At 38.4% G+C, this 27478-nt stretch overlaps 1 protein-coding gene across 2 annotated transcripts in view; it reads right to left on the bottom strand.

Moving 5' to 3' along the window:
- LOC110295957 (killer cell lectin-like receptor 5) overlaps positions 1-27478 on the bottom strand; it is a 65513-nt gene that overhangs the window by 7272 nt on the left and 30763 nt on the right. The window contains exons 6-10 of one of the 2 annotated variants that reach the window (XM_085839574.1): positions 23897-24031; positions 22192-22281; positions 21108-21326; positions 18652-18794; positions 15615-15718 (exon numbers count right to left, since the gene is read on the bottom strand). In XM_085839574.1, the coding sequence (XP_085695700.1) occupies positions 15615-15718; positions 18652-18794; positions 21108-21326; positions 22192-22281; positions 23897-24031 (691 nt within the window). Of the gene's footprint in view, positions 1-15614; positions 15719-18651; positions 18795-21107; positions 21327-22191; positions 22282-23896; positions 24049-27478 lie in introns of both variants that reach the window. The other variant, XM_085839576.1, reaches the window with a different exon arrangement.

The following is a 27478-nucleotide window of genomic DNA, read 5'->3' as shown; positions in this document are numbered from 1 at the left end:
GGAGCTAAAACCATCTAGTGGAAAAAAGACAGCATTTTCAACAATGTTGCTGGTAAAAATGGTGGTTATCATGTATAAGAATGCAAATTGATCCATTCCTATCTCCTTGTACTACGTTCAAATCTAAGTGGATCAAGGAGCTCTACATAAAACCAGAGACACTGAAACTTATAGATGAGAAAGTGGGGAAAAGCCTCTAAGATATTGGCACAGGGGAAAAATTCCTGAATAGAACAGCAATAGCTTGTGCTGTAAGATTGAGAATCGACAAATGGGATCTCATGAAACTGCAAAGCTTCTGTAAGGCAAAAGACATTGTCAATAAGACAAAAAGGCCACCAACAGATTGGGAAAGGATCTTTACCTATCCTAAATCAGATAGAGGACTAATATCCAATGTATATAAAGAACTCAAGAAGGTGGACTCCAGAAAATCAAATAACCACGTTAAAAATGGGGCTCAGATCTAAACAAAGAATTCTCATCTACAGAATCCGAATACCTGAGAAACTCCTGAAAAAAATGTTCAGCATCCTTAATTATCAGGGAAATGCAAATCAAAACAACCCTGAGATTCCATCTCACACCAGTCAGAATTGCTAAGATCAAAAATTCAAGTGACAGCAGATGCTGGCTAGGATGTGGAGAAAGAGGAACACTCGTCCACTGTTGGTGGGATTGCAAGCTTGTACAACCACTCTGGAAATGAGTCTGGAGGTTTCTCAGAAAATTGACATGGTACTACCGGAGGATCCCGCAATACTTCTCTTGGGCATATATCCAGAAAATGTTCCAACTATTAAGAAAGAAACATGCTCCGCTATGTTCATAGCAGCCTTATTTATAATAGCCAGAAGCTGGAAAGAACCCAGATGCCCCTCAACAGAGGAATGGATACAGAAAATGTGGTACATTTACACAATGGAGTACTACTCAGCTATTAAAAAGAATGAATTTATGAAATTCCTAGGCAAATGGTTGGAACTGGTGGGCATTATCCTGAATGAGGTAACCCAATCACAAAAGAACTCAAATGTTATGTACTCACTGATAAGTGGATATTAATTAGCCCAGAAACTTAGAATACCCAAGATATAAGTTACAATTTGTAAAACCCATGAAACTCAAGAATAATGAACACCAAAGTGTGGACACTTTGCCCCTTCTTAGAATTGGGAACAAAACACCCATGGAAGTAGTTACAGAGATAAAGTTTGGAGTTGAGACAAAAGGATGGACCATCTAGAGACTGCCATATCCAGGGATCCATCCCATAATCAGCCTCCAAACGCTGACAGCATTGTATACACTAGCAAGTTTGTGCTGATAGGACCCTGATATAGCTGTCTCTAGTGAGACTATGCCAGGTCCTAGCAAACACATAAGTGGATGCTCACATTCAGCCATTGGATGGATCACAGGGCCCCCAATGGTGGAGCTAGAGAAAATACCAAAGGAGATAAAGGGATCTGCATCTCTATAGGTGGAACAACATTATGAACTAACCAGTAACCTGGATCTCTTGACTCTAGCTGCATATGTATTAAAAATAGCCTAGTCGGCCATCACTGGAAAGAGAGGCCCATTGTTATTGCAAACGTTATATGCCCCAGTATAGGGGAACGCCTGGGACAAAAAGTGGGAGTAGGTGGGTAGGGGTTTGGGGGGAGGGTATGGGGGACTTTTGGGATAGCATTGGAAATGTAAATGAGGAAAATACCTAATAAAAATTAAAAAAAGATATTTATATTTTTATTGCAGTAAAAAAAAGAATTAAAATTTAAATTTAATTCTCAAACAATGAGCCAATTTTTTTCAGAACTAAGGATATTGTGAATGAGTATACTGCATGATCCAGAATATGAAGAAATAGCAGCAAACAAGATCCAAAAAACTGATAATTATGAATATAGATTATGAATTAAACATATTTCTAGATCTATACTGAATATTTAAAGGTTAAGTAGGATGCTATAAAAGAAATTGTTTCACCCTAGAAAGTATTTCTGGGTAGCTTAGTACTAGTACTAGTACTAGTACACTAGAGCATGTTTGCTTGCCTGGGAGCAAGTGTCGGGCAAGGGGCAGAAAAGAACTTTAGAAGGTAACAAAATCATCCTGTTTTAGTTTGATAGTTTTCATTGCTGTGGTCAAACACCATGACAAGGCAACTTGGGGAAGGGAAGGTTTTATTTTGCTTAAACTTCCTCACCATTGTGCATCATTGCAGAAATTCAGGGCAAGAATCAAACTTGGCATGAGCTTGAACGCACATCTGATGGTGAATGCAGCTTATTGCCTTGCTCCCAAAATTTGCTCATCCTACTTTCTTAGGATGCCCAATGCCACCTTCCCAGGGGTGATACCCACAGTAGTCTGTGCCCTCCCACATCAGTTACTAATTAAGAAAATGCCCCATAGGCTTACTTACAACCATATTTTATTGAGGCACTTACTCAATTCAGATTCCCTCCTTTCATATTACAATGCTTTTGTAAATGTGACATCAAACTAGTTAGCAGAATGGTGCTTGAAAAAAAGTACATATTTATTACAACTCATATTTTTCAAGACTTACACTGAGTGATATTTATTTCATGCAGACTCCAGTGTCAAGACTTGAATTTTTAAATTTAATTCCCAAACAAAGAATGAGCCGAACTGTTTCAGAACTTAAGGACATTATGAATGAAGACACTGCATGATCCTGAATATGAAAAAATATTGACAGAGACATGATCCAAAAATCTGATAATATGAATATGGATTATGAACAAAAACTTATTACTAGATCCATACTGAATTTTAAAGGTTAATTATGATGCTATAAAATAAATTGCCTCACCCTAGAAAGTATTTCTGTGCAGCTTATTATTATTATTAGATTCATTAGACACATAGTCTCATTCTGTAGCACACAGTGACTTCAACCATACTCTGAATCCTAGGCTCCCACCAAACCCATGTACCTATAAGATTGTAAGTCTTGAGCTATTTTAAGCAGCAGGCTGCAGTGAGAGTTACTATATCTGTGAAATTTCAATTTCATAGATGGATCCAAGAGATACAGAGGGTGAATGAGGACATGTATAGATTATTGAAGTTTAATGAGTTTCTTGAACTACTCAGGCAACTATTAATCAACTCTAAACATTTACAGCTAATAAATGCACTCTAAAAGTATAATTTATCCTATGTGCAAAAAAGCAGCAAGCACTAACCAACCAACCAACAAATAGAAACCCACAGTGACATCCTAGTTCTTAATTGTGCTATCAGAGCCATAGGATATTGAAATGGTTGATACTAGTGATGATAGAGTGTATGCTGTTTATTGGAATTATGCATTTGCATCTCTGTCATTTGGGAAACAGAGAGGAATTCCTCAGGGTTTAGAACAAAGGCATCCATTCTACAGACAAAGCTACTCCAGGAACCAGGAAGAAAGATACCTTCTGCTGTGTTAAGACAGGCCCCAGAGAGGAGGGAGAAAGAACCATCTCAGGAGAGTATCTCTTCCCTTTTCAGCTCATCACCATATTTATATAGTGGACTGAGACCTGTACTTAAAACATTGTGATCTGTGGTAAACTAAGGAGTCACAAATCATCACAGGAAATCAACAAAATGACAAAACATTCTACTTTTATCTTTCCTTCACTCATCAGACTGAATTTGGACATTTATTTGCTCTCTTTTCACAGAAACAGGAGCAGGGTTTATCACAGTCATTATTATATCTGGGAAACTGAAAAATGCACTTTCCCTGTCTTATATAGTGATGCATCCTTGGAGGTGAGGCACCCTCTAGAAAGTACCAGAGACCTGGGAGTGAGATTCTCGTAGGACTCAATAGGGGTAACTTTAGCCAAAATATCCAACAATGGGGAGAAGCAACTCAAAGAATCCACCTCCAGTAGACAGACAGGGTCTCAATTGGAGGGACAGGGTTACTAACCCACAGTCAAAATTTCTGACCCAGAATTTTTCCTCTCTAAAAGAACCTCAGGAATAAAACGGAGAAGAGATTGAAGGAAAGTTGGTCTAGTAACTAGCCCAACTGAGGATCTACCTCATGGGGAGACACCAAAGCCTGACACTATTACTGATGCTATGATATTCTTACGGACAGAAGCCTAGCATGCCTGTTCTATGAGAGGCCCTACCCACAACTGACTGAGACAGAAGCAGATGCTTACACCCAACCATTGGACTTAAGTTGGGTACCCCTATGGTTGAATTAGGAGAAGGAATGAAGAAGCTGAAAGGTTGGGTGACCCCATAGGAAGACCAGCAGTCTCAAATAACCTGGATCCCAGGGAGCTCCCAGAGACTTAGCCACCAACCAGGCAATATACATGGGATGGTCCGAAGCTCCTAACACATATATAGCAGTAGAATAACTTGTCTAGCCGCAGTGGAAGATGTGCCTAATTCTCTAGATACTTGAGGCCCAGGGAGGAGGGAGAAAGAACCATCTCAGAGGAACTTTAGGAAGGGGACTGGGAGGAGGCCAATGACTGGAATGTAAATAAATAAAATATTTTAAAAAATCATTATATAACAAAAATATAGTGGACAGTTATTTGAGTTTGAAGTTTATATTGATTTAGGCTCAGAATTTTAAAACAAGGTTTATTGACCAAAGTATAAAGAATATGAACTTAACTATAAGTGTATCATAAAAAAATGAATTTTCTTAAACTCCTAAAAAATGGTCTTGGGCCAGTAACATGGCTCACCAAACCTAACAACCTGAGTTCAGACTTCATACCCCACAGAGTAGGAGAGAATTAATTCCCTAATTGCCCTCTAGATACATTTGTGCTATGAAATGCACATGTACATGTGAGTACAAAACACAAAAGTAAATGAAATAAAAATGAAAAAGAAAAATGGTCTTTTGATCAAAACTTAACTCCTCATATAGTCTGCACTGTTAATTTTTCATTAGGAAGTTAATTTAATTTTCAATATTTTTATGGGATAGCTTTATATTGAAGTTGGTTTCCTCTGATAGTCTTTGCAAAAAAGATAGATGAAAAGAAGAAAGAAGTTATGTGGCACACTGGACAAGATCTCTTTTGCCTCCCTTTTAAGATTAAAGGTGAGGATTGTAATGTAGTCACAGAAGAGGGTTTGTAACTACTGTTGTGGTTCTTGCTCCCTTGCCACCAGAGACAATGGAACTTCACTGAAGCATGGTGATCAAATGACTTCCCTGTATGAAACATAACTGCAGTCTCTTCAGGATGCTGTATTAAGTGTCACAACTATATTCTTAGGAAATTTTAATTTAAAATGTTAACTAAAAAACACAAAACACTAGGAAAGGTAAGGCCTCTAATCTCACCACTTAGGAGACTAAATTAGGAGGATTATAACCTAGGTCAGATTAGGATATGAGGTGAGATCCTAATCAAATATTAACTAACAATTAAAGACTCACTCAATATTCTTACAAACAGTCAGGAAGCAGATTCCAATTTAGGCTTAGGCTTCAGCAGAGCTGACACTTCAGAGGATCAGCATAGCCTGGAAGCCAGTCTCTTTCCTATTAGTCAGAGCAAGAAGAAAAATGAATCTATGTGAAATGGCCATTCAAATACTACATGATGAACCCAGGCTGATCAAGAGTTCAAGACAGGTTTGGGAAGTACAGTGACTTTGAACCAGGCTGGAATAATGAGAATCCATGTCAAGGAATACTAGACAGGAAATGAAATCTGCCAAAATCCATGAGGCTGAAATCACAAAGGGATAAAACTTTAACAAACATTTACCTTTTTTAAAATTGCATTCAAATGAGGGAGAAACAAAATGTTTAAATTTATTATAGAAAAAGAAAAGAAATATAAATGAAACTACATGGCCCATGGATAACAGACAGGAGAGGTGAGATACAGTAGGAATATGGATATACACATCAGGTATCCAAGAGATATCCTTATGGGTACAATCACTAAGAATGTATGTTGAATGTGAGCAAAGACGAAAAGGATCCAATAGACACTAACTATTCACAGATACACATGAAGCACATATGCTGCATCATGAGCTCTTAACTTTGCTCTCCTAGTGAGGCTCACCTAGACCTGTACACAAAAAACACAAGTCAGTCTCACAGCTGCTTACTCATTAGAAGTTGTCACTGTAACAGATGAGCAAGCTTCTGCATCTTCCCATTGTAGAAAATGCTTGTAGTGGCCAGAGAAGCCTTCTAGCTAATAGATATCCTTACTGAAGTCTCAGGTCTGGCCCTAAGAAACACATCATCACCAGGGAACTGTTCTGCAGCATGTCAAGGTCTACCAAGATCTTTTAACCTGCATGCACACATCTTCTCAGTTGCTGGTATCTCACTCTAAATGCTACTACTGGCCCATCTCTGTCTATGTATGCTGCTGTAAGCTATAAACAAATTCATTAACACTGTGTCAAATACCAGACATCCCAGTACTTGGGAGATAGAGCCAGGAATACTAGGAAAAGTCTGTGTAAAATGATACTTTCTATAGACAGATCAAAATTAATAGCAGTACTAATAATCTGTGATTAGAAAATATTAGTATTTCTTGTAAGGCTGTCTGTCCTCTGGCCACTTCTGTGACAGACAGCTTAAGAGTGTCCTTAAAGGACAGAGAGGAAGATATTTTTCTGAACTCTTGAAACCTGGCTTTCCACACTGACAGGGCCACAATTAGAATAGAAGTGAGCCATATCTGCCAAGTTCCCAGGCACTGCATGAAAGATTCCTGAGAAAGTTACCACTGTGGGTACTATGCCTCAATTAGTTTCTGTAGTTGTTGAGGAAGAAACCCAATGAATGCCACAAAGAAAATGACTTCATGAACAAAAGACAACAGTACATGAAACTCATAAACGTAAAGACAATAGGATTACCAACTAACACTTGTAAAGTAAGGATGATTGACATCTTTCAAGATATAATATACCAGACAGACAGGCCTGCCTATAGTTTTAACACCTGGGAGATGGACACTTGAGGATCACAAGTTCAAGGACAGCCTGGATGAGATAGAACCCTATCTCAAAATATCCACAAAATAATAAAAAGTAAATTCATTTTTGGTTTTTTGTTTTGTTGTTTTTTTTTTTGTTTTGTTTTTTTGAGACAGGGTTTCTCTGTATATCCCTGGCTGTCCTGGAACTCATTTTGCAGACCAGGCTGGCCTTGAACTCAGAAATAAGCCTGCCTCTGCCTCCCAAGTGCTGGGATTAAAGGCGTGCACCACCACCACCTGGCTATTTTTAAATTATTTGAAAAACAACATAACATCTAAATACCTAGAAAAGTTATTAAAAGAAAACACAGAATTATGAGGTGATTTTTATAATTTGTACTTCTAAAAAATTTAACATTCAGAAAAAAATGATTAATACATGGTGTGAAGGCAGAAGGGGGATTCTGAGGATTCTAGGACAAAGGTGGATGAGTATTGGAAAATAAGGGACAGGAGAGAATACAGGATGGGTTAACTAAAACTAGGGATGTATAAGAGGCCTTATGTAAACCCACTAGTTAGTAAGATTATAGCTGACCAACATGAAACACACTCCGTGTTTTCTTGCTGATTTGGAGGGTTTTGATTATTGGGTTTTGTATATGTGATTTTGTTGTTGTGTTTGCTTGTTTGTTTAGGGGCAATTTTTGTCTTCTTGAGTTTTTGATAATTTTGCTTGGTTGATTGATTTTATTTTCCATTTTTGTTTTGTTTTTTATTGTTATTGCTGTTGATTTTTGGAGAGAGTGAAATAACATGAAATTGAGTGGTTAGGAAGGTAGGGAGGAACAGGGAGTATATAGTGGGGAAGGAACCTGATCAAAATATATTCCATGAAAAAATGTAATTAAAAATAAAATGTGACTTTAAGAAAGAGTTACAGTTACAGAAGTTATGTTTTTAAAAGAAAACCAAAGTGCAAGGCTAAGGATACCTCCAGAGGAATTACTTACTGGTCAGGGAGGTAACAGAGGTCTCCCATGCAGTACAGATTATTGCTATTGACCTTGATTACCATAACTACATGGTAAGACCCTATTGCTGAAAATACTCCACACTTTGACATCAACACAGGAAAAGTCAATCTCAAACCAATATTGAATTATCTTCCTTTGGGCTGGCTTTCAAAGGATTACAAGTCCTATCATGCACTGGACCCTACATGCTACAATGCATACCTGCTAGAAAAGATATGCTACAGAATAAATAGATGCTTTCTTATTTGAACTGTGGCCTTTAGCACAAGGAAATCATATTTGGTGTTGTAATCAAAATCAAAACCCAAGTTTAAGGGTGGCCACAGGCCCTAGGTAGGAAACTATTAAACTCACTTTGCTAAGTGGTCAGGAGTTAAGTTGTATTCTTAACATTTGTAGTTATTGCCTAAACCTGGGTTTCCCTCAACCTCAATCAGAGAAGCCTCTTTCACAATGGGCAAAATTTGTTATAGTGAGGCAGAATTGGTCAAAGTGCTTAAGAGAAGAGAATATGTGCTCAGCCCTAAAGGAGATATCTACATCAACTTCTTCCCCTCCACACCACCAGCAAGACTCAGGGAACATCAGGAAAGAACACACAAGAAGAATGTAAGACCTAGAGAAGTGAAAGAGCTCTGTGAAATGCAGCCTTCTAAACAAGATGATTTATGCAAAAATGGGGAAGGGCTCTTTACACCATAAGAAATTACTATTGTTAGTTGACTACTATGGAAAAGAGATGTATTCCTTTTTGAGGGTTTGGTCACTTGTGTGTGTCCTAGCTCCAGTGAATGGCCTAAGATGCTCTAATGTATATGAAGAACACATGCTCTACTATGTTCACAGCAGCCTTATTTTTAATAGCCAGAAGCTGGAAAGATCCCAGATGTCCCTCAACAAAGGAGTGGATACAGACAATTTTTACTTTTACACAGTGGAATACTCTTAAGCTTTTAAAACAATTGACTTCCTCAAATTTGCAGGCAAATGGATGGAACTAGAAAATATTATTCTGAGTGAGGTAACCCAGTCACAAAAGGAACACTCATGGTATGTACTCACTGATAAGTTGAAATTACACAAAAAGCTAGCAATACCCATGATACAATTCACATACCATATGATGCTCAATAAGAAGGAAGATCACATTGTGGAGCCTTCAGCACTCCTTAGAATGGGGGAAAATACTCACAGGAGGTCAGAGAGCCTTGGGAGGAAAAGAGGAGGGGGAGGGATGGAAGGGTTTGGGATCAGGTATGAGAGAAGATGGAGATGCTAGATAGAGGGTCAGAAAAATGAACAGAGGTATGTAGCAATGGGGATGGGAACCTGTGGTTAGCCACCAGAAAATCCCAGATGCCAGGAAAGCACCAGGCCCCCAGGTCCCAACAGTGATGACATTAGCTAAAATACCCAACAAAGGGGAGGAATAACTTATAGAAACCATACTCAAAGGTTAGGCATGGCACCTGGTTGAGGGATCCTTACCTTCTCATCTCCAAATTTTTAAACCATAATTGCTCCTGTCTAAATGAAATATGGGAGTTAAGTGTGGAGTTGAGACTGAAGGAAGGCCATCTAGATACTGCCCCACCTAGAGATCCATCCCATATACAGACACCAAACCCAGACACTATTGCTGATACTAAGAAATGCTTGCTGACAGGAGCCTGATATAGCTGTCTCTTGAGCGCTCTCCCAGCACCTGACAAAGACAGATGCAGAAGCTGGCAGCCAACCATTTGACTGAGCATGTGGACCCCAAAGGAGGAGTTAGTGAAAGGACAGAAGCAGCTGAAGGGGTTGCAACCCCATAGAAATAATAAAAATATGAAACAACCAAGCTCCCAGGGACTAAACCACCAACCAAACAGTACACAGGGAGGGAACGATGGCTTCAGTTGCATATGAAGCTGAGGATAATCTTATCTGGCATCAGTGGACTGAGAGGCCCTTGGTCCCCTGAAGGCTTGGTGCCCAATGTAGGGAAATGCTAGTGTGGTGAGGTAAGAGTGTGTGGGTTAGTGGGGGAGCACCCTCATAGATAAAAAAGGGGAGGGGAATGGGATGGGGTGGTTTTGGTGGGGAAAATAGGAAAGGTGATAACATTAGGAATGTAAATAAATAAGATATACAATAAAAACTTAAAACAAAGAAATCATATATCATCCTGAGTGAGGTAATAGTCACAAAAGAACACAGGTGGTATGTACTCAATGATAAGTAAATATTAGCAAAAAAGCTCAGAATCCCACAATACAACTTACACACCATACAAAGGTGAAGAAAAAGGAAAACCAAAGTATGGGTGCCTCAGTCCTACTTAGAAGGGGGAGCCAGATAATGACAAGAGGTTGAGGGTGGGAGGTACTTGGGAGGGGGAGAGGAAAAGAGAGGGCCATGATTAGGTGAGGGGGGAGGTGGGTGAGATGTATAGAGAGAGGGTCAGGAAACTGAACAGAGGTATTTAGAAATGGTAGATGAGGATCTAGGCATAGCCACCAGATTCCTGGAAAGCAAGCTGCTCCCAGGACCCTATTGGGATGACATTAGCTGAAATACCCCAAAAAAGGGGAGAGAGAAACTGTAAAGACCATATCTTGGCATTATTCATGGACCCCAGTTGAGGAATGGGGCCACCCACCTTTCACAAAATTTTAATCCAGAACTGACCCTGGCTAAAGGAAATACAAGTACAAAGAGTGGAGCAGAGACTGAAATAAAGGCTATCTGGAGCCTAACTCACCTGGGGATCTATCCCATATGCAGCCACCAAACTTGGCATATGCTGATGCCAAGTGCTTGCTGATAGGGGCCTCATAATGATGTCCCTTGAGAGGATCTGTCAGAGCCTTACTGAAACAGATGTGGAAGCTTGCAGACAACCATTGGACTGAGCACAGAAACCCCAAATGGAGAAGTTAGGGGAAGTACTGAAGGAGCTGAAGGGGTTTGCAACCCTATAGGAAGAACAATAACAACCAACCAGACCCCTTAGGGACTAAACCACCAACCAAAGAATAGAATATACACAGAGAGACCCATGACTCCAGCTGCATAAGTAGCAGAGGATGGCCTTGTCTGGCATCAATGGGAGGGGAAGTCTTGGGTCCTGTGTAGGCTTGATGTCCCAGCATCGGGGAATGATAGGGTGTTGTCGAGTGAGTGCATGAGTAGGTGTGTGGGTGGGGGTGGAATGGGACTGGTTTCAGAGAAGAAACTGGGGAGGGGGATAACATTTGAAATGTAAATAAACAATAAACATAAAAATAAAAAATAAATTAATAAATAAATAAGAACAAATATATTACATTGCTCACAGGACAAGGTCATATACACTTCCTTTTTAAGAAGAAAAGGGAGGTTTGGAATATAGTCTCAGAAGAGAGTTCCTGACTGTTGTTGTGGTTCTTGCTTCCCTTCCCCCAGAGGTAACAGGATTTCACTGAAACATGGTGATTCCCTGACTTCTCTTAATGCAACTCAAGTACAATCTCCACAGGATGGTGCATTAAGTGCCAAAATACACTCGGGAAAATGTAATATAAAATGTAGACTAAAAAGTAAGGCACTAGGAAAGGCAAGGTAGACCTCTAACCTCAACATTTGGGGTGCTGAATTAAGGGGAATATAACCAGGTGAGACTAGGTTATAGAGCAAGATACAATTAAATATTAATAAATTATTAAAACCTCACTTGATGCACTTAAGAACAGTCAGTAAGCAGATGTTTATACAGGCTTAGGCTTCAGAAGAGGTGAAACTTCAGATCAACAAAGCCTGGCAGCCAGTCTTTCTTCTAATAATCAAGGCAAGAAGAATAGTGGATCTTTGTGAAATGGTCACTTAGATACTAAATAATGAATCTATGAAGATTGGGAGTTCAAAGCATTTATGGGAAATTCAGTGAATTTAAACCAGGCTAGCATAGTAAAAATCTATGTCAAAGAATGCCAGACAGAGAAAGACACCAAGCTCCTTGGAGCTGAAATGGCAAAGGGAAAAAAACTTTACCAAATGATCACTTTTCTTTAACTTTGGATTTAAACCAGGGAGAAACAGAATATTTCGACTTACTGTAGGACCAGAAAAGGAAGATAAATGTGACCATTAATAACAGACAGGAGGGTGCCTAGACCCAGTTCTCTGCCACAGGACTACATTCCAAGGGGACATCAGGAGACAGTTAGATTCCCAGGAGTGGTAAAAGGCCTGTGAGCACTGAGCACAGGTAGGAGGACCACTTCAGCTGAGAAGAACTGTCCTGGAAATCTGAGGACACAGGAACTGAGGACCTGCTTGAGACTGGAGTCTTCTGGTTTCTAGGTGAACCCAGAGCTGATCCTCTGCCACAGCTCTCCATACCTAAATTGTTCTGGGAAAGAACTGGTCCCAGGAGTACTGACACACAGGCTTGGAGGACAGACAAGTCATAGTCAGAGACAACAAGACCATATAACACCAGAGATAACCAGATGGTGAAAGACAAGTACAGGAATATAAGCAACAGACACTAAGGCTACTTGGCATCATCAGGACCCAGTTTTCCCACCTCAGTGAACACTGGTTACCCCAACACACCAGAAAAGATGTGATTTAAAAGTCACATATCAAAACACAGGAAACTGAAGAAGAACGAAGACCAAAGTATGGACACTTTGCCCCTTCTTAGAATTGGAAACAATCACCCATGGAAGGAATTACAGAGACAAAGTTTGGAGCTGAGACAAAGGATGGACCATCTAGAGACTGCCATATCCAGGGATCCATCCCATTATTAGCCTCCAAACGATGACACCATTGCATACACTAGTAAGCATTTGCTCTAAAGACCCTGATATAGCTGTCTCTTGTGAGACAAGGCCAGGGCCTAGCAAACACAGAAGTGGATGCTCACAGTCAGCTATTGGATGGATCACAGGGCCCCCAATGGAGGAGCTAGAGAAAGTATCCAAGGAGCTAAAGAGATCTGCAACCCTGTAGATGCAACATTATGAACTAACCAGTACCCTGGAGCTCTTGACTCTAGATGCATATGTATCAAAAGATGGCCTAGTCGGCCATCACTGGAAAGAGAGGCCCATTGGACATGCAAACTTTATAGGCCCCAGTACAGGGGAACGCCAGGGCCAAAAGAATTGGAATGGGTGGGTAGGGAAATGGGGGGGGGAGGGTTTGGGGGACTTTTGGGATAGCATTGGAAATGTAATTGAGGAAAATATGTAATAAAAAAAAGAAAAAAAAGTCACATCTCATGATGTTGATAGAGGACTTTAAGAAGGACATAAATAACAGCAGGAAGTAATCAAACTGTTTTGTGTTGGCCAACACAAAACACACTCCATGCTTACATGGTGATCTGGAGTTTTTATTTGTTTTTTTGTGAAACATTGACTTACTGGGTTTTGTTTGTTTGTTTGTTTGTTGCTGCTTGCTTAATTTTTCCTTTTCCTATTGTTTTAGGAAGAGAGAGAAATAACATGATGTTGAGTGGGTAGGAATTTGGGGACAAATAAGGAGTATTTTGGGGGGATGGTACCTGATCAAAATATATTCTATGAAAAAAATTTAGTCAAAAAATAAAAAAAATAATAACTTTAAAGAAGAAGTACAATCACAGACGATACAAGTTATTAAAAGAAAATCAAAGTGCAAGGCAAGCAATACATCCAGGGAATTGCTGGTTGGGGAGACCACAGAAGATTGCAAACAACAGAAGTTTTTGCCACCGCCCTTGGTTTTCCAACATAACTATATGATAAGGCTCTATTGCTGAAGATGGTGCAACTTTGACCTCAAGACAAGGTCAATGAGAAGTCAAACTGAAATCTGCCAATTAAAAAAAAAAAAAAAGAAGAAAACTATGGCCTATAGGAAAGGGTATAATAGAAAGTGGGATGTCTGGGAGGCAGAAAGAGTTCTGTGATAGAGCTAGGCTTGGGATATATGCCTGGTAAAATGGGCACAAGTTGCCTGAGCACAGGTAACCAGTCACATGGCAGAATGTTGTTTAGAATAAATTGGACATTTCTAGTGATTATCAAGTCAGAAAATAGACTAGCTAGATGGCCAAGATACTTGTAAATGTATTTTGAATCTGAGTCTTATTTCTGGAAGCATGGGCTCCCAGAACCAGATAAGGCCTCTAAACAAATCAATTAGGAAACAATTTCCCTTGGGCTAAATTTTGTTGTTGTTGATTTTTCACTTGTTTGTTTTGTTTTAGCCTAATTTTCAAAGGGTCAGAAGGTTCTTTGCAGGCTACATGTGGGAAAAGATTAATGTTACTGTACTGACCTGCAGAATAACTAACTGCTTTTTTATTGGAACTGTGGCCTTCACTACATGAAGGAAATCATGTTTGGTGTTGTATCCAAATCAAAAGTCCAAGACTGGGGAAGTCACTGGCCTTAGGTTGGAATTTGTTACAGTCACTTTGCTAAGTGGTCAGGGATTAAAATGCATTCTTAATATTTATACTTATGGCTTAGACCTATTCTCCCCTCCATCCAAAAAACTTTTTATACAGTTGGTAGAAGTCAGTGCAAAAGGCAGAATGGATCAAAGTGCTTAGAGGAAGAGTATGTATTTTCATCCCTAAAAAAAAAAAACATTTACATCAACTTCTTCTGCTCCATAGCACCAGGAAGACTGAGAGAACAGCAGGGAAGAGAACATAGAAAGAATGTAAGCACCAGAGGAGTGAGGGAAAGAGCTCTGTGAAATGCTGTGGACAGCGTGAAATTTCTGCAGATAATTTCATCATAAGAAATAACTCTTGTTTTCTGCTGGAAAAGTGAGATTCATTCTTTTTCTTTCCGCCTTTTTTTTTTTTACTAAATATTCTATCCATTGACACTCCAAATGTCATCCACCTTCCTGACATTCATTTTTATGAGGGTGTGGACACTGGTGGATTTTCTTGATCTAGTGGATGACCTATAACCATGAATCTTTGGACAGTCAATTATGAAGGCATGAGTTAGCTGGACACACATAGAGTTGATGCAGAAGAAGCTTTGAGAAAAGTAGTGATGAAATGATTATGCTTTATTTGATATATATGAGATACTCAAGATAAAAAAAATAATTATTAATAAGGATAATCAGTGAAAAGTTTTCTAACAGATTATAAATAAACATAAATTTGGTGTTTACACAACATCTTGAAATGTAAGGTAGACAAACATCATGTATACATATATATGTATATATATAATATGATATATATTTAAGCATATACTTATATTTATAAATAACAAAAATTATATAAGATAACCACAGTAAAAATGTCAAATGAATCTCTGATAGAATCAGACTCATTGTATATTTCATAATGTTTCAGTCACTTCACACAATCTTAAGTTGCTGTCTTGCTAGTGCCCTGTGCATCTTAGAACACATACTCCTGAGATATATGCAGTATATACTCACATTTGGTCAGTTCTTCAAAGAAGCTGCCTTATGCAGTTTCACTGCCTTATGCAACTTCTCCTTACCCATGAGTTGCATAGAAAATTAGGAAAGCCATGTGAAATGAGAGAAAAGCCTTTGTACACAATCCTCCCAATTCCAACACCAGTGTTAGAGTCTTGAGGACTCAGAAACTCACGATCTAGACGAGCCATTTTCAATCCATGTCCATTTTTCACTTTTCTTATCAAATGAGAAGCCAATCCAGTAACTGTCTGGAGTAACCTGTAACTGAAGGAACTTCTGTAAAGGAAACAACAGATCTTAAGATGAAATTTCTGTCTGTTTGATGAAAGAAGAACAAGAAGGAAAGTTCTCAACATTCTTGTGTCATTCTCTACTGTCCTCTCTTCCCACTTCTTAGTCTCACCATGATAATTTTCCAAACTGACTTCCTACAAGTAGCACATTTACATTAAAATAAATGTCAGTTCAATATGTCATTTAAAATAAAAACTCCAAGTGTCCTGAGACTATTGGGATCCTGACATGATTCATGACTGTGTTTCTTAGACAAAGTCTCACTATGTAATCAAGGCTGGCCTTGAACACACAATCTTCTTAATTAAAGAAGGAATGTTTTAGATTTATCACTTTCTTTGACTGTTGTATCAATGTCTTCTATTACATATTCTATGCCTGAGATAAACAGAGAATTTTCAATAGATGACTCTCAAATGTCTCACAAGCACATAAGTAAATGTTTAAAGTCATTAGCCATCAGGGAAATGCAAATCAAAACAACACTGAGATCCCATCTTATACCAATAGGAATGGCTATGATTAAAATGTCAAGTGATAGCACATGCTGACAAAGATGTGGAGAAAGGGGAACACTACTGCACTGCCAGTGAGAAGGCATATTTGTACAACCACTTTGGAAATCAATTCATTGGTTTCTTAGAAAACTAGTAATAGTTCTATCTCAAGCACCAGCTATACCACTCTTGTACATATACCCAAAAGATGCTCCACCATCCCACAAAGACTCATTGTCAGCTATGTTCATAGAAGTTTTATTTGTAGTAGCCAGAAACTGGAAACATCTTAGATGTCCCTCTTACACCAATTGAATAATGGATAAAGAAAATGTGGTACATATATACAATGGAATACTATTCTGCTGTGCAAAACAAAGGCATCATCAAATTTTCAGGTAAATGGATGAAACTTGAAAATATCCTCAGTGAGCTAATCAAGTCATAAAAGTATATGCATGTTATATATTCACTTATAGGTGGACATTAGCAATAAAATTCAGGATTCCCATGCTATAATACAAATACCCAAGTAGGCAGGACAGAAAGAAGTGCACAGGCAAGGATGCTTGTGTCTCACTTGGAAGCAAGAATGGAATAATCATAGAAGGCAAACAGAGGTAGGGAACTGAGTGGGGAAAGGGATCCAGAGAGGAGTGAAGGTTTGGGGTAGGGTATGCAGAGGGTTTGGAGGATGGCCTGAGGCTATGAAAATCAATGGAAATCTGCAATTGATGGGGCCGGGATTGGTTTGGGATCAATTCCCTGAATACATGGAAACCAGTGATAGGGGAGACACATAAGAATCAATGGGGGCTTCCTTAGCTGTGACTCTGTGTAGCCTTTGAGGCTGCCTCCTGTGGCCAGAAAAGAACTCTTGAGGAGTGATGGGCACCAATACTTCCACAAAACCTTTGGCCCTAAACTTACCCTGTCTACAGGAAATGCAGAGAATGGGAATGGAGCAAAGTCTAATGGAATAACCAATAACCTGCTTAACTTTAGACACATTCCATGAAAAAAAACATCAATCCTGGACCACACTAATGATACTCAGTTACGCTCACAGACAGGAGTCTAACATGGCTGTCCTCTGTGAGGCTCGGTCCACCATTTCACTCATACATACACAGATACTCACAGCCAAACAGTGGATGAAGCTAGGGGACTTTTATGGAAGAACAGGTGGGAGGATTGTTGGCTGTGAAGGAGATAGGAATTCTAAGGAAAACCAAGAGAATCAACTAACCTGGACCCCTGGGGCTCTCAGAGATAGAACCACCAGACAAAGAACATACACCAGGATGGACCTCAGCTTACCTGCATATGCGCAGCTTGGTCTTCATGTGAGTTCTCAACAACTGGAGTAGACACTATCTCAAAAGATACTGCCTATACATTGGCTATGTTCTTGTAACTGGGCTGCCTTGCCTGCCTCAGTGAGAGCAGACACACTTAGCCTCATGGAGATTTTATGTGTCAGGGTTTGGGAATACCTAGGAGGCCACCACCCTATCCGAGAAGATGTGGGGGAAAGGGGATCGATTATGATAGAGGATGACCAGGAAGGAGGCAGGGAGCAGGATGTAGAATAAGTAAGTGAATTACTACTACTACTACTACTACATACTACACTTTTAAAATTGGTTATGTTTACTGTGTCAAAAATTACACAATTATTTGACATTAATCATCTTTTTCTTTTGTTTAAGCATGTATTAAATTGATGTATAAATATCATACTGTATTATAAAAAAAAAGGTTTCAAGGTGATGCTGCAATTATTTCCCTAGAAAAATATAGTCTTCATATTTGAAGAGATTTCATTACTAATAATTTAAACAGGAAATGACAGAATCTTTTAAACTTTTCTTTTAAATAGTCATTTCTTAAAAAGAACATAAGAATTCTATGCTGTAAGAATTGTGGACAATTTCGGTGAAAGTCATCATGGGGCCATTTACTTCCACATTTCTCATATCATCTAATTGTGCAGACAGGTCCAGAGCTCAACTACTTTCCCTGTTGTCATCGGATTAGACTACTCATCTCAGGCAGTCTAACTTTCAGGTTTCAATGAACAAACCCTAGACAAAGGGGACTTACTTGGCACTCTAAGGAGATGAATTACAGTCAGCCAGAGGATATGCTGTATCAAAGGGTTAAACTTCATCAGGGAAAGACATGCATTCTGAGTGTTTCTCTTATAGACTCCTGAGAAAGGGAGGAGAATGAAAGACAGAAGTGTCTCTATAGTAACGAGTCTCCTCTTAACAGACCCGTGTCCCACAGTCTTATTCACATTATATGAAAACCATATACAAATGTAAAAAAAGTAAAATTGGAATCAGTATGTTATTGTCCAGGGTTAGAGACAGAGTCTAAGAGAATAAGGGGTAAGTGTCTACAGTATAGTACCAGTTCATCTTCAGCATCTATCTTCAGAAGGGATAAGCTGTAATGCTCACATATCTGTTTACATCTATGCCATCCTTTTTTATCCATGATGAAAAAATAACACTTTATACCATAGCAGAACCAGTGTATTTCCAGGCTTCCACCTACAATAGAGAATGTAAATTGTTAAGCTTATTATTTTCTGATATTCTCTTATCAGATCAATGTATTTATGAAGCCTGTGTAAAAAATGTAAAATATCACTTGTCTCAGAAACTGAGATTCTATAATGCCCAGAGACCCCTGTATACCTATGATCTCTGCAACATTGTTTGTAACAGTAGACATACAGAAAAACATTTTATGTGTCAACCACTGATGAGTCAGTAGAGAAAATGTAGTACAAATCCACAAAAGAATACTATTTATCCTTTAAAGTGAAATGAATCAGTCCAGCATGATGACTTATCCCTATACCCTGAGCACTCAAAAGAGAGAGACTGTAGGGTCACCACCAGTTTAAGACCGGCCTAGGCTAAGTGGTAAATTGCAGTCCAGCCTTGGTTATACAATGAGTTCCAAGTCTCACTGGGTTGGAGAATGACATCATGTTTCACAGTAAAACCCAAAGAGAGATGCTGATGTATATGGTGAACATGGATGAACTCGAGGATGGTGTGCAAAGTGAAACATACCGGGTATAGGACCAACTTTATAATATCATACAGATCAGGTTTCTAAAACAGCCCAACTCTATGAATCAGAAGTTTGTAAGATACAAGGGGCTGGAGAAGAGGCAATGAGCACTTGCTACTCAGAGGCAGTTAAACTGATGTCAGAACTCTAGATCTGCAGTAGTGCATTGTACCCATACTGGTCCACAAACTACTGTGTACTCAGCATTGTGCCATGGTCTGTGTTACATGCTCATACCATAAGAGAAAAAAGAGACATACTAAGGTGGTTTAGTTGATCATAGTCTATTCTCATGATTATGTGGATGCCTTCAATGGTATACCCACATTCACAAATGTTTCAAGTTGAATACTTTAAAATGTCTGCAGTTTGTATATCAAGATCAACTCAATATGAATATTTTCTTTGGTGAAGGTCTGGGAATGGCCATTCTTTATTAACAAACTTTATCTCCAACCTTCATTTTCTGTGAAGAGGTACCAGGTGTAGCTCATGTGGACCTAGAATTTGCTGGATGTCTGGATTGTCCTGAAAGCTGTACTACTCCTTCCTCAACCTCATAATCATAGGCATTACATCATTATGCTACCCTCATACATTTACACACTGGAGTACTAATCAGCTATTAAAAACAATGAATTTATGAAATTCTTAGGCAAATGGATGGATCAGGAGGATACCATCCTGAGTGCAGTAACCTAAACACAAAAGAACATACATGATGTGCACACACTGATAGGTGGACACTAGCCCAGAAACTTAGAATACCCAAGATACAATGTGTAAAATTCATGAAACTCAAGAAGAAGGAAGACCAAAGTGTGGATACTTCATTCCTTCTTAAAAGGTGGAACAATATATCCATGGAAGGAGTTACAAAGACAAAGTTCAGAGCTGAGACTGAAGGAAGGACCATCCAGAGAGTGCCCCACCTGGTGATCCATTCCATAAACAACCACCAAACCCAGACACTATTGCAAATACCAACAAGATTTTGCTAACAGGACCCTGATATAGCTGTCTCTTGTGAGGCTAATGCCAGTGCCTGGCAAATACAGAAATGGATGCTTCCAGTCATCTATTGGATGGAAAACAGGGTCCCCAATGAAGGAGCTAGAGAAAGTACCCAAGGAGCTGAAGGGGTCTGCAGTCCTATAGGAGGAACAATAATATGAACTGACCAGTATCCCCAGAGCTCGTGTCTCTAGCTGCATATGTAGCAGATGATGGCCTATTTGGCAATCAGTGGGAGAAGAGGCCCTTGGTCTTGTGAAGATTCTATCCCCCAGTATAGGGTAATGCCAGGGCCAGGAAGTGGGAGTGGGTGAGTTGGGTAGCAGGGGGAGAGGGAAAGGTATATGGGAGTTTCAGAGAGGAACCTATGAAAGAGGATAGCATTTGAAATATAAATGAAGAAAATATCAAATAAACAATGTAAAAAAAAAAAAAAAAAGCTCCATGTTCTGTAAGCAACAAAGTTGGAGACTCAGATTTTCCCAAAGTCCAACACTACCAAAATTCTCAGGGGTACTAATTTTTAATTCCATCCCCAGGGAGTAGTAGGAGTACCAAAGATATACTGACTTCTAGAAATGATAAGATTCTTCTAATGAAAACACAAACTTCTGGATTTCTATGTCCCTACATGAAATAAGGAACCCCCAAATAATCAACCCAAACATTTCATGATCTTAAGCTGCTGGTTGGACTTCAAAGTTTCTGGAGAAGAAACAATAAAGGATAACACAATTCTGTATTCACAACCCTCCCCTACTACATACCTGTGTGCTGTGAGGAATTTAAAACACTCTTGGTTTCACTGTACCATCTCTTCTGTTCTCTGTTGAGGGATTTCAGAAGATCATCATCTGTACTACACTCTAGAGGCATATTTCTCGGCATTTCTTCCTTTGAGTTGATGTCACTTTGCATGGTGCTACAGTTATGGTCGCAGTTTAGAGTTTCCCACAGTTCATGTTTTTCTTGCTTATACTGCAAAACTAAATTAGGCACAGATATAATATCAAAATGTTATAAGGGGTACATATTAAAATTTAAGATGAGAAAAAGCTTCATTTTGACATTCAATAAATATAATTGCTTTCATTTATATTTTAATATTTATAAATTAGCACTTAAATTAACTCATTATAGAAATAGATAGATCAATTTTTCTCTAAGGTAAGTTATTTTTAAAATAAATAATACAACTGAATAAAATTATGTTCAATTTCCAATCACCTCATTTTTTGAAAGACAATTGTACAAATAGTAACCTAAGTAAAATATTCAGTGAATAGTTAACACACCATGAAAATATGAACCATAAAAATATTAAGAAATAGCATAACTCTCATTGGATCATATGTAATATAATATATCCACATACATAGCTATGTTTTAGCAAATCCTGGAATTGATTTCTTCTGCTAATGTAGAGAAATCCAATACAGTTTAACTTTTAATTTCTTTTCTTTTTACTTAAGCATGATCTCAATATACTCAGAAGAAGTAGCAAAAGAAAGACATTGATTCTTTGCATAGCTGTTTCTCACTAAATGTTTTTTTTTTTAATATTATCAATCATCTGTGATCAGAAAGCAGACAGTCTATCACCAAGACTTCAGAAGGAACATAACCAAAACATGTGGCAGAACAGGGCAACTCCAATCTGCTCCAGAGCTAACACATTAGGTATGAAAGAGAACAGACACTGCAGTGTGTCAGGAAAACAATATTAAGGTCCAGAGATTCTGGATCATCACCTGATTAGAGACAGGAAAATGGACAGAGCGTGTAACTGCATAGTCCCTGTCTAAAACTACTCTTTAGGGAGAAGATCAAAGATGTATCTCAGTTACTCACTGTTTGTCACCAACACTGCAACAGTTACCAGAAGAAGGACACAGAGGATTCCAAAAGCTATCACAATGAGATGCCAGGGAACAGAGCACTCTTAAATGAACAAAAGAAAGCAAGAAAATGAGTAAACCACATCAACATGAAAAGGGCACATCTCAATACTAGTTACAATTTTCTGTAGCATGGAAACAGGGGAAATTTTGCACAAGTGAATGATTCAAACAGACTGTAAATGTGCTCTCAAGAAATCATATGTGTGTGAAGTTTAACGATATTTTGAACTTATTTCAGCTTTTGCTGTATTGTGAATCCTCCCGACTCAAACTAGAAGGAGCTAGATGTTAGGAACATGCCCATACACATTTCTACAGGATCAAAAGTACACTCTAGAGAATGTACAGGAGGCATAGATCCAATCCAAGTACAAGATAACAAAGTGGAGCATGCAGTCCACCAAGAAAGATAACTGAGGACACAGAGGAAGAAAGAGGGATGGATGTTCTTGAGAACTGGTAGGGAACCACAGCTGCTCTGGACCTGATCTGTATACATCCCCATTCTTGAAAGGCTCTATAAGTCAACTATATCTTCGTCCCTGCAAGTTTGATTTTGCTCAATATAATATTGAACATTTTGATGTATATAAAAAATTTGGAATCTGAAACTCATACTTCTGATTACCATTATGTCAAAGAAGAGAAAGATCTCAGCTTGGAACACAGCTCTGGCAGTGTTTACAGAGTAACTAAAAAGAGAATAAAAGAGTGATATATCTGCTTTTTATTTTTATTTTCTTTAATTCTTTTTAAAGATGTATTTATTTATTATATGTAAGTACACTGTAGCTGTCTTCAGACTCCAGAAGAGGGAGTCAGATCTCCTTATGGATGGTTGTGAGACACCATGTGGTTGCTGGGATTTGAACTCCTGACCTTCGGAAGAGCAGTCAGGTGCTCTTACCCACTTAGCCATCTCACCAGCCCCCTCTGCTTTTTATTTATGAACAGAATTATTCTTTGATGATTTCAGGAACTCACACTGGGGTTTACTAATTTCCAGCCCTCCTAACCTGTCATCTTCTCTTCCTTCTTATGCAATGTTATTTCCAGGAGGAGACTTCCTCTTCTGATGGACAACTGTTTTTGCCTTGTTGCATTAAATGCTGGGAATATTTATGACTATTAAAATACTTTCTTAGAGAATGAAAGTATTGTTCCTAATGCAAGCTTCATTTACTTAGAATTTTGTTTGTCTAGAACATTTGGTGGGTTTTCAGACTCCAGTTTGTCTGTTAGTTATAAAGGTTTCAGACTAGACTAAATAATAATAATAAAAAAAAAAAAACTCCTAATGGTTTCTCACTTCTCGATTCTCAAGATTTTTTTTTTTTTTTTTTTTTTTTTTTTTTTTTTTTTTTGGTATAGGCTCTCATTGTTCTACTCTGCCCATCTGGTTTCCTTTCTAACTAGCTAACAACTAAAAAGTAGAAGTAAGTTTACATTTTTTTCTTGACTGCTTAGTTTTTTAAGCTTAGTTTTGAACAACTTTGTACATGATTACTCTCCAACTAAAATTCTTTTCTACCCTCCCACCCTTGTTCATAAACAAGCCCAGATGAACTGGAATGTTATAGTTTTCCATAGATGCTAGTATAATATTTCTAATTTCTAAACATTAAAATATGTAAAAAGAAATGTAAAACACTTACCTTTGTGGCCAGCTTCTCTTGACACTTGAGTGTCCTCAGGCCTCACTGGGTTCTGCAATCCTGAAGACTTATGAAATCTCACAGTTGAATAAGTGACCTCCTGCTCACTCATCGTGGGTGTATGTAGAGTGTGTTCTTTGTTAAAATCGTGCCTTTAGTGATATTTAAAGAAACAATTAAAATGTTCACCTTCAAGTAGGTACCTGAATCTGATGATTCAGAGGGCTGGAAAAGGGTGGGGTCTTACTAACTCACTTAATGACCCAAACACCCTGACTGGGACTCACTCTGCATATTAAAATCCTTTATATTTCTAATAGTCACAGCAATTATTTTTAGGAAATATGGAAAGAAATAAATTTAACCAATAAGTTATTATGATATTGACACATTCATTTGTATAAAATATTCAGCATGTAAAAAGTTTAGATAAACTTGGAACCACTGGAAATCATTGAAAAACATGTAAAACAATCTACTCAAATAACAAAGAGTCAAGGCTTTAGGAATAAACTGTTGCTTTAAAATTATTTACACATTTTGATAAAAACACAAATATTAAATGTTTTTTCAAAATTTTATTTATGCACGACTCTCAGAGTTTCCCAGACACTATATTCAAAACACTATTTGAAGGTGAATACTGCAGGTGATCCAAGACACATGTATATCTTTTGGTTTGAAGCGTCAATCAGCGAAGATGTCCAACATCTCCACCCAGTCATCATCTACATATTCCTTACAATTCTTGGACCTGGTAAATGGATTCAACTAGCAAAGATCCTACTAAACGGAATAATTCAGACACAGAAAGGCAATATTAAATTTCCTCTCTTGTCTGAGTTTCTGGCTCAAAGTCCTCAGAAATGTTTCATAACATTTAGTAACTGCAGCAACCAGGAAAGTATCATGGGGACATTGCCTGGTGGGGTATGGGAGCATCATAGCAAAGCATGGAGAATAAAATATGAAGTATTAAACTCATTATTCCATGTACAAAATCATGCCCCATATAATATAAAATGATATTACAAGATGTGGATATATTAAAATGAATTTTGTCACTATGCAGCATACATGAGCTAATGCCCATGAAAGGTACAATGTGATAATAGATATCAACATATTAGTAAAGAGTAAGTATTTGTAACTGGCCTTACCCTCACTTTAAGATCTCAGAGGAGAACTAGAAGATAATAAGGACAAGGTTGACATGTTACAGCATTATTATATAGTTTTTTTTAATTCATGAAGTTTTATGACATGATTTACATTTTGCCTTATTCCTTGTGAAAAAAAAATCCTTCCAGTACAGAATTCTTTTATAAAATTGTTAATTTTTATTTTTGCTTTTTTAGTGTTGCTGGCCAAGCCAAGATACATGTGTACAGAAGACAACTTTACAACGTGAGTTCTCTCACTCTGCCCTCATGTAGGTGTTAGAGAAATTATCGTTTCACACTGACCCATCTTATCTGGCTCTTACTATGACATCTTTAAGATGGATAATATATAAACATTTGATGAAGGTAAACAGTAATGAACACCGTAGTTCCCTCTACCTTAATTTCTTAGTACACAACACAAATCACTGCACATTCTGAAAGAAAATAACCAGCGCACAATGTCAGTTTTCACATGCTGCCAGCGTTTAGCTGATCTAACACAACCAACAGAGCTTCTGCATCAATCATGATCTCATGTCACACCATGTGAAATTCTCTAGAGTATATGTGATCATTTGATAGAAAAACAATAAGAACAACTATTATTACCTGTGTCTCTACCCTTAAGAGATTCTGGTGAAGATAATAGATCCTGCAGTTATGGGGGAGAAGTTGTCTTTCCTGATCTCTATCCTGTAAGAGGCTCCAAGAAGAAAGGCAGAACTAATTTTCCTCTGAGTGATACTCTATCTTATGATTTTCTGCCCCTCCTCCTTGACCAAATCGAAAAGAGGAAATTGCTTAATGAAACCTGACTCTGAAAGCAAAGGAAAGAAGTAACATATTGTGCCAGATGCTGCTAAAGAAATGTCCATAATTAAAACTAGAAGACTGAGAAGATGAACACTCCTGCAGAGAGAGCAAAACTAGTGTCCTTAGCCCTAGAAAAATGAGCGGCTCAGGGTCCTCAGCTCCAGGTTTGTAATAGGTTGTTGAAAATTTTCTCTTATGTTACTGTTTTCTAAGTTACTCTTTGATTTTGAGTTATGCTAATTGCAGTTAAGTGTGTATTAGGAATGCTTTAAAGCACACATATTTCCACTGGTAAAGTCTTCATTATACTCTTCTTGCTATTTTTAAACTTTGATTTTTCTTTTATTGGTTATTTTACTTATTTACATTTCAAATGTTATCCCCTTACCCGTTTCACTTCCCCAAACTCCCTATCCTCTCAACTCTCCCTCTGCTTCTTTTATTTTTTATTGTTTTATTTTTAATTGGGTATTATTATTTATTATTATTATTTCATTTACATTTCCAATGCTATCCCAAAAGTCCCCCACACGCTCCCTCACCCACTCCCCCACCCACCCACTTCTTGTTCCTGGCGTTCCCCTGTACTGAGGCATATAAAGTTTGCACAACCAATGGACCTCCCTTTCCACTGATGGCCGACTAGGCCATCTTCTGATTCATATGCAGCTAGAGACATGAGCTCGGGGGGGGGGGGGTACTGGTTAGTTCATATTGTTGTTCCACCTATAGGATTGCAGATCCCTTTAGCGCCTTGGGTACTTTCTCTAGCTTCCCTATCTACCCAACCACTCCTGCCTCACTGCCCAATATTCCCCTACATTGGAGCATCAAGTTTCCACAGGACCAAAAACCTCCCCTCCCATTGATGCTAGATAAGGCCATCCTCTGCTACATAAGCAGCTGGAACCATGGGTCCCTCCCTCTTTGGTTGGTGGGTTAGTCCCTGGTAGCTCTGGGGGATATAGTTGGTTGATAGTGTTGTTTTTTCCTATGAGGTTGCAAATCCCTTCAACTCTTTCAGGCTTTCTCCTACCTCCTCCATTGGTGTCCCTATCTATGTATGATTGCTGGCTTCAAGCATCAGCATCTATATTTGTTAGGATCTAGTAGAATCTTTCAGGAGACAGTCATACCAGGCCCCTGTCAGCAAGCACTTCTTGACATAAGCAATAGTATCTGGGATTGGTGACTGAATATAGCATGGTTACCTACCTAGATGAGACAATCTCTGGGTAGCCTTTCCTTCAGTCTCTTCTCTACTCTTTGTCCCTGCATTTCGTTTAAACAGGAGCAATTCTGTGTTATAAATTTTGACATGTGTTTTTGGCCCCATCCTTCAAACAGTAGCCTTAACTAACCTGGATATGGTCTCTTTAGGTTTTTTTCTGCCCTTTGTAGGGCATTTAAGATATTATCAATCCTGTTTTGTCCTGATGTTATTATATGTGGAGTGATTTACTGCTGATGTTTTCATGGTACTGCAATATTGAATCTAAGACAATGAGCATTCTCAGAAAATATCTTCCATTGAGCTAAGGACTTGATTTTATTTTGTTCTGGTATTTTGTTTTGATTTGATTTTAGTTGATGTTATCTGAGA

The sequence above is a fragment of the Mus caroli genome, unplaced genomic scaffold (assembly GCF_978045245.1).
Source record: "Mus caroli unplaced genomic scaffold, Mus_caroli_1 scaffold_7, whole genome shotgun sequence".
Taxonomy (NCBI): Eukaryota; Metazoa; Chordata; class Mammalia; order Rodentia; family Muridae; genus Mus; species Mus caroli.
Note: the sequence above shows the minus strand (reverse complement) of the source record. Positions and strands in the feature narration are given on the sequence as shown.